General features: G+C 42.3%; 1 protein-coding gene across 9 annotated transcripts in view; it reads left to right on the plus strand.

Annotated features, from left to right (window-relative positions):
• The window catches only part of RIPOR2 (RHO family interacting cell polarization regulator 2), a 234457-nt gene that overhangs the window by 102264 nt on the left and 124502 nt on the right, over window positions 1-7691 (plus strand). For 3 of the 9 annotated variants that reach the window (XR_005196438.1, XR_005196437.1, XM_037730161.1), the window contains exon 1: window positions 4142-7204. The exons of 1 other annotated variant lie outside the window; for it this stretch is intronic. Coding sequence is in view for 6 of the 8 variants with exons in the window: in XM_037730161.1 (XP_037586089.1) it covers window positions 6997-7204 (208 nt within the window). In the remaining 2 variants the exon portion in view is untranslated. Of the gene's footprint in view, window positions 1-4141; window positions 7205-7691 lie in introns of those variants that run through there. 5 more of the 9 variants (XM_017505231.2, XM_037730162.1, XM_017505220.2 and 2 more) reach the window with 5 other exon arrangements.

The raw sequence follows: 7691 nt of genomic DNA on the forward strand, positions 1-7691 counted from the left end.
TGCGGTGAGCCGAGATCGCGCCATTGCACTCCAGCCTGGGTAACAAGAGCGAAACTCCGTCCCCCCCCAAAAAAAATAAAATAAAATAAAATAAATAAATAAAAATTAACCAGGCGTGGTGGTGGACATCTGTAATCCCAGCTACTTGGGAGTATGAGGTAGGAGAATTGCTTGAATTCAGGAGGTTCTGGTTGCACTGAGCTGAGATCATGCCACTGCACTTCAGCCTGGGCAACAGAGCAGGACTCCATCTCAAAAAAAAAAAAAAAAAAAAAAAAAAAAAAAAAAAAAAAAAAAAAAAAAAATTAATTGAAAATAAATATCTTCCAGCATGAAATCAAAATTTTATTAGAAATATATCTCTAATGAGATGAAGGAGGCTGACTTTCTTTCAATGAGTTCCTTCATCTGTGGATGAATATTACTTTGCTACAGTGAGACAGGAATTTGTTTTATATTCTTATATTTTATATAAATAGGTGCAAGCACTAAGAAGCCAAGTTCACTTAAAAAAAATCAGAATAAAAGAAATTTTTTACAGAGATATCACTGAATTATTTGTGTTAAATTGACACTTTTTAGTGTATAATTTTAATTTTTCTGTTGGTTCTCTTACTATACTTTTAATTTCTTTTCTAATGATTGCCTTGGGGATTACAATTAACATCTTAATTTATAGCAATCCAGTTTTGATTAATATTACCTTAATTTCAAGAGAATATAAAATCTTTTATCCTCTGTTACTTCACTCGTTCTCCTCTGTGCTGTTACTGTCATACAAATTACGCCCTTATGTATTATATGCCATCAACACAGATGTATAATTATTTTATGCAACTGTCTTTTATGTCTACTTATGTTTAACTGCATGAGTGAACATAAAAGACAGTATGCTTACGTATGTTTAACTTATGCAGCTAAACATAAGTAAACATAAAAGACAGTACAAATGTATTTATTGTTACGAACAATAAATACGTTTAGGGTGCATGAAATGTCCACCTTTCTTTGAAAGCTGAGAAAGTTACACCTTCTCATCTGGCCCTCTTTTTGTGGACAGGGGTGCTCTTGGGTCTAGGGTCACGTTCTGAGAGGGAGGACTGTAATTCTCCCTAAACTCTCCCCACATCTCTCACAGACATGGAAGGCTGTTTCTTTCTACCTTCTTACAAGTTTCTTTTCCTGTGTACGTTTTCTCCACCCCTTCTGTCACTTTCAGTAGCTCCCATACTGAGAAATTTGTCTTGAGGTTAAAAAAAGGGGAGGAGGGGCAGACTGTTTAGTGATCCCTGAAAATGCTTTTAAAGTCAATGTTAGGGCCACAGGAAAGGATTCCCACCTTCATTAAGGTCACCAAACCCTGAGAGGTAAATGTTATTATCAGTGGCAGTTACAGGATTTCTTTATTGGAGAGGCTTTATGATTACATTCTGGTTGAGACAGAGGGTAAGGCCAGGGACTAGGGACAGGGTCTTGAAGTTGTGTTTGCATTGCTAGCACAATGTATTAATATAGATTATATTTTAATTTGGGGCAACTTAGTCGGAAAGGGCTTAACCATCCCTTAACTCAGTCATTGATTATTACTGCGTTTTACAGATTCAAAGTGAAATTATCAACTTTAGTCAAAGAGCTAGATGGTAACAAGGCCAAGATTATAGCTCAGCCCAGTCAAATCCCAAAACCAGTGCCTTCATATGCTTTTTTTCCTGTTTCTAGTTGCAAGCTAACCACTCCCAGCAATCATCCCCTTATCCCATGGCTACGACCTTGCCAACCATACCCAATGTGAGTCTTGCCATGGAACTCTCCTTTGCTGGGTTCTTACCCTTTTTTTGTAAGTGGAAGGAGTGGATTCCTTCAGTGGGCAATTATCCTCATTGTCTTTAATCTCATTGAAGGAAACTGTCCTGGGCTTTTGTCGGGCTTCCCCAACACCTTCAGTAAGTGACCCTAAGTATGGCTCCTGCAGCCTATGATGCCCCTGAAGATGGCGGACGCAGGCAGGAAGACTTCCAAAGGCTCTGGGAGGACTTTTACCATGAGACAACCCTCATGAGATTGTACCCATTAGACTGGTACCTCCTCTTTGCAACATGAAAACAGGAACACTATTAAAAATAATGTTTCAGCCAGGTGCGGTGGTTCATGCCTGTAATCTCAGCACTTTGGGAAGCCGAGGGGGGCAGATCACTTGAGGTCAGGAGTTCAAAACTGGCCTGGCTGACATGGTGAAACCCCATGTCTACTAAAAATACGAAAACAATTATCGGGGCATGGCGATACTCGCCTGTAATCGCAGCTATTGCCCTCGGGAGGCTGCAGCAGAGTTACGTGAACCCGGGAGGCTGAGCTTGCAGTGAGCTGAAGTCAAGCCGCTGCACTCCAGCCTAGTGAAACGGCCAGACTCTGTCTCAAAAAAAAAAAAAAGAAAAAATCATGTTCCTTTAGTCCTAGCTCTTTAGATGTGCCATTTTACAGCTAGACAAATTTTTAGGTGCATCTTTACTGGCAAAGTTAACCAAAGATAAGATTATTTCTGAATCTGTGGCTTTTTTCACCTTTTTCCTTCCTGATTCCTACCACTCCTCACTGTTTCAATTCCTCTCTCCTACTGTGTTCTCCTTTCTGTTTCGGACATTTTGCTCCTAATTACTTCAGATTTTTCTCCCTGTTCAGGAGCGTGTATATCAGAAAACTAAGTATTTTAAAACACTATCTGAAGGGAGTGGGAAATTCTCCAAAGCACAGAGAGCAGACTGTGAAGTTCTTCTGCTGGAATAAAAGCCCACGCTGGATGACGAAATTTTCCACTAGCATGGCTTCCTCCTTTACATGCTTCACAGACAGTGGTTTTTTTCAAAACATCAAACTATGCAGGAATATTTTAAATTAATAAATAAATCCTTATTATAGCCTCAATTCTCATAACACAAAATAATAATACTGTGTTGATTTTCATATGTTCAATACAACATGTGCCTCATCACTTACAAATTTACTTCAATGTTTCCCACTGTACCTGAAATACAGTAGGTATGCATTATTATTCTCCACATGAATGAACACAAGAGTGAGTAAAGTTCCACAAAGCAAGGACCAGACCTTGCATGTCTTTGTAATTCACAGACCTAGTATGGCATAAAGTGGGCACCAACTGTTTACAGTATAAAAGCTTTGCTATGTTCCTGTGCTTATGGCCTTGATGAAATTCTGCTGTTAAACTTAGCACAGGTTGTCACACATCAGCATTCTGTCAAAGGAACTGCTTACACTGTTTCATCTATACTTTTGTCCTCTTCCCCAGATCCAGTGATTGGAGCTGTCTGCCTCAATCACTGAGAAGCGAGATTCTTTCATTGTTGTTCCAGACTCATTCCTCATTTCCTAATGAAAACTACTCTTAATTAAGCACCGAGTTTCCCTAGCTTCAGTCTTTCTTTTCTAATATGGATTTGAAGGGGGTCAGAATGTGTCCTCCAAAATATGCTACTTTAGCATAGGTATTATTTTGAGCTATTTTTGAGAAAGACTCTTCTGCCCTTCCCCTTTCTGCTTTAAGTGCCATAAATTGCCACTCATAAAGGTGTTTCATTCCCCCAACTAGGGTGACGAAGAGTCATGGTCCTCTTCCTGGTATGAGAGATGAATCTGCATACTAATCCTTAGCTAGCATACATTCCTAGTTACCTCCCACAACTCACCTCGCTCAGGAGCCCACTCCCCTGCTCTGCCTCCTTTGTCTAGCCACTTCTTCACAATTTATTGCCCTTTGTTAAAATGGTCTAGAAGTTCAGCATTCTCTTATCCTTTAAGATAAGAGATACTATAGCCTGGTGTTTAGGAGTTTGGACTCTGGGTCCTGGATCAAATCTCAGTACCTCTACCACTTATCAGTGCATGACCTCAGGCAGATCGCTTCACCTCTTGGGCCTTAGATTAAATGGGGATAATAAGTATATCTATATCTTAGGGTTGATAGAAGAAGTAAGTCGATCAAGGCACTTGGAACTGTTGCTGGCAGCCTGTAAGTGTTAGCAGTTATTTTTTTTATTTGCTCATTTTAGACATACATATAAATATAATCATACTATTTATAATTTTCTGAGACTTTTTAAATTCAATATTACGTTTTTGAAATTCATTCATATTGAGGCGTGTATCTGTGATTTATTAGTTTTTCTTTTTAGTTAACACATTATGTATGTATGTCATATCTCTCTAAGGTAATTGTAAACTTCGGAGAGCAAGGACCATGTTTTCTATGGTCTCTGCTTTCAAGGAGTTCTTGGTGGCATCTGTGATTTGTTCTTTGAGATGGTTAGCTGTGTTTTCGAGATATCTGAATTGGAGAAGAGGAGATTGAGGGAAACTTCTTAACGGTTATTGAGGTTTTGTACAAAGCGTGGTGACTTCTCATTCTCTAACCCCATTAAGGCTCCAATTAAGGAAATGTCCTAAGCTTCCCTGTGAGAGATTTAGGTGGACAATTATAACTGGGTATTTACTGTGTACCATGTGCTGTGTCAGTTCCTTTACATAAATTATCCTACTTCATCCTCAGAACAAGCCAAATGAGAAAGTGTATTAGTTTTCTAGGACTGCTGTAACAAAGGACCACAAACTATGTGGCTTAAGTGACAGGAACTTACTGCGTCACAGTTGTGGAGGCTAGAAGTCCGAGGTCCAGGTGTTGGCACAACTGGTTCTTCCCAGGGATGTGAGGGAGACTCTCCTGCAGACCTCGCCCCAGCTTCCGGTGGTTTACTGGCCAGCTCTGGTGTTCCGTGGCCTGTGGATCTCTGCCTTCATCTTCACATACCATCCTCCCTGTGTATATGTCTTTGTCTAAATCTCTCCTTTTTATGAGGAAACTAGTCATCTTGGATAAAGAACCCATCTTCCTCTGATACGATATCAGTTCATCTTAACTAACTGTATCTTCAATGACCCTATTTCTAAATAAGGTCACATTCTGAGGTACTGGCGTTTAGGACTTCAACATATGAATTCAGTAGGGTTGACCCAATTCCACCCAGTTAAGATAATGAAATAGGCCTAGAGAGTTATGCCAACTTTTTGAAGTGGAATGGCTGGGGCCCCCAGGTTCACACGGTAACCAGGTAGTTCTGCGGTGGGACGTAAGGGAGGTAGCACAGGTCCCCAAGAGCCACTGGGATGCTGCAGTGACCCGGACTGGTGCAGCCACTCCCATAAAGTCGTCCAGACGAGAGGTAACAGTGAGCTCTGCAGTTAGTCAAACCTGCCACTCACCTGCTGCCTGATCTTAGGAATGTGGTTCAAGCTCTCAGAGCCCCTATGGCTTCATCTGTAAAATGGGATGATCGCACCCACCTGATGAAATCGTGAAGATTAAAGGACACAGGACAGTAGTTGAGAAATGTAGTGATTGTCACAATGGATGCCCTCCTCTTACCCCAACCACGCAAAAGGGAGCTCTAGTCCACGTCCACATCTCCTACACCTAGGCCCATTTTAATTGCTTTAATTTATGTAACGCAGTGCAACCCTTGGCCAGAAACATCATTCAAGTAGGGATCAGGGTAGGGGGTGGTAGAAGGGTCAGGAAGGGGAGATGCAAAGGAGAGCTAGAGAAAAGGGTAAGTCCAGCTCCCGGCATCTCTGTATGTCTCAAGGTGGACATTATTGGTATCTGGAGGTGGGTAGTTCTTCCTCTTGAGCCACTGTTCCAGGCATTACAGTAAGATTGTCATCCCTGGGCCCCTGAGTGCTAAGACATTAAATACCAGTAATAACCCCAGTCATTGTGCCACCCAAAACACCCCAGACATTTCCAAGCTGTCCTTTAAGGATGGCTGCAGCCCTGATTGACAGTGATTGGTGACCCCAGCAGGACCCAAGCTGTATTGGGAACTGCAGCAGCCACCGGTGCAGGGATGAACAGACTGTCGCCACTCAGCTAACCCTTAGCGTCTGATTCCTGAATTCCTCTGGCTGATACCCTCTCACTGCTGGATTTCTCCAGTCCTGTTGTCCATACTCTCTTCTGGGAGAAACTGGTGCAATTTTAAGGTTGCAGTTGCAGGAGGCGGAGACAGTTTCTCTAGGGTAACACTGGAGTATCTTCAAAACCATGCAGTAAATAAAGTGCCCAAAATAAACACCCTGCGTCAACAGCTTCTTGCTGTCCTCTCCATTTGCATTTTCTGATCTTCTGGCCACCTGAGAGATCTTACGACGTAGTGCAGAGGTCTGGGAAACCCCAAAATGAAGTCTCAGTGGAACTCAGAGAGATGTGTGCTTGTTTGTATACGCACAGAATTTGGCACACGTTAGGTAGCTCTTCATGGTGATGCCAGCCAGTGGCACTCACGGAGAAGCCCAGGGATTACTCATCCCGCTGGGAGGAGCTGCTTTTTCAGTGAATTTTCTTCTTGCTTCTTTAGTGGTACAGTCTGAAGTATCAAACTGAGTACAGACTGTGAAATGTAAGTTGCTTGACGAAAACCAGTAATCTAGTCATTGACTACAGATTTAACCGAGCCACAGAAAGCCTAGATATGGTTCAATTTGGTTTAAATGCTGTAACGTTTCCAATCTTTAAATGCAAGAGGTTTGAAAAAAAAGAAAAAGAAAAACACACCTATTACTGAGCAAAATGAAAGCTCCGTCCTCTCAGTGCCTGCTTTGCTTTAACACCGTGGCTTGCTTTACTTTCGGATAAACTGTCCTTGAAGCAAAACCAAGCTGTGAGAAATGTGCACTCCCTCTTTCAACACGACCCGTTGTGTTCAAATTCATTAGCAAGAAAGTTAAGCATCCACCTTCCTCTTTAAGGAAATATGAAAGTTGTTGCTTTGAAACAGAATTCACTGCACTCAGACTTTGAGTGATGTCTATATTCAGATCCAACCGGATCTGCAGCCCCCTTCAAAAAATCCTTTCTCCTCAGTGGTGAGAATTACCCCACCTGGGATTCACTCTTCAAAAGGCTCAAGAAGCCTATTCACATGAATGAAACTGCTTTCTTCAGGGCAGATGCGGAAGCTGCCCTCCAGAGGGCTTAGGCAACCCGAGGACAGGAAGCCGCCTCGGGTGGCAGTGTGGCCGCTGGGACCGCCAGGCTGCTGCCTGCTGCCTCTCGCTCCCGTCCTCCCCAAGATGCAGTTTCTTGACGCTGAGGAGCTCCTGGCCCATGAAGAGGATGATGTTTTTGGTGAAGGTAAACACATCTTTCTGGCAGGAGCCTTTCTGATCTGCTTTGCTTTCTTTTGACACCACTGGACACTTTTGCCCAGCTTGGGCAAGGACTTGAGTATTTTGAAATGATAAAAACGAAGCATCCTGAGTGAGATAGTGGCTGCAAATATCAACTTAGGCACTGAAGGAATGCACAAGGCAAGAGGGGGAACAAGGGAGTTGAGTCATTCCCACGAATACGTTTTTTAAAGTCATGACTAAAATAAAGGTTTAGTTTAGGCTGGAAAACAGTACTAAATTCTTTGCCTTGTCTCCCTTCTGTGCTGTATCTTTAACACCTTAAGGGAAGCCTGACACAGTGCTTTAAGCACAGCAGGGCTGCCAGGGTAGAAGTTGGACGATGGACCACGAGTGGTTTTCCATGGTATCATGTTGCTTTGATTTGCACTTCTCTCTCTCCATCTGTCTGTATCTCTCTCCTCTCTCTCTCTCTCTCTCTCTCTCTGTCT

Source organism: Cebus imitator, unplaced genomic scaffold (assembly GCF_001604975.1).
Source record: "Cebus imitator isolate Cc_AM_T3 unplaced genomic scaffold, Cebus_imitator-1.0 Scaffold335, whole genome shotgun sequence".
NCBI lineage: Eukaryota > Metazoa > Chordata > Mammalia > Primates > Cebidae > Cebus > Cebus imitator.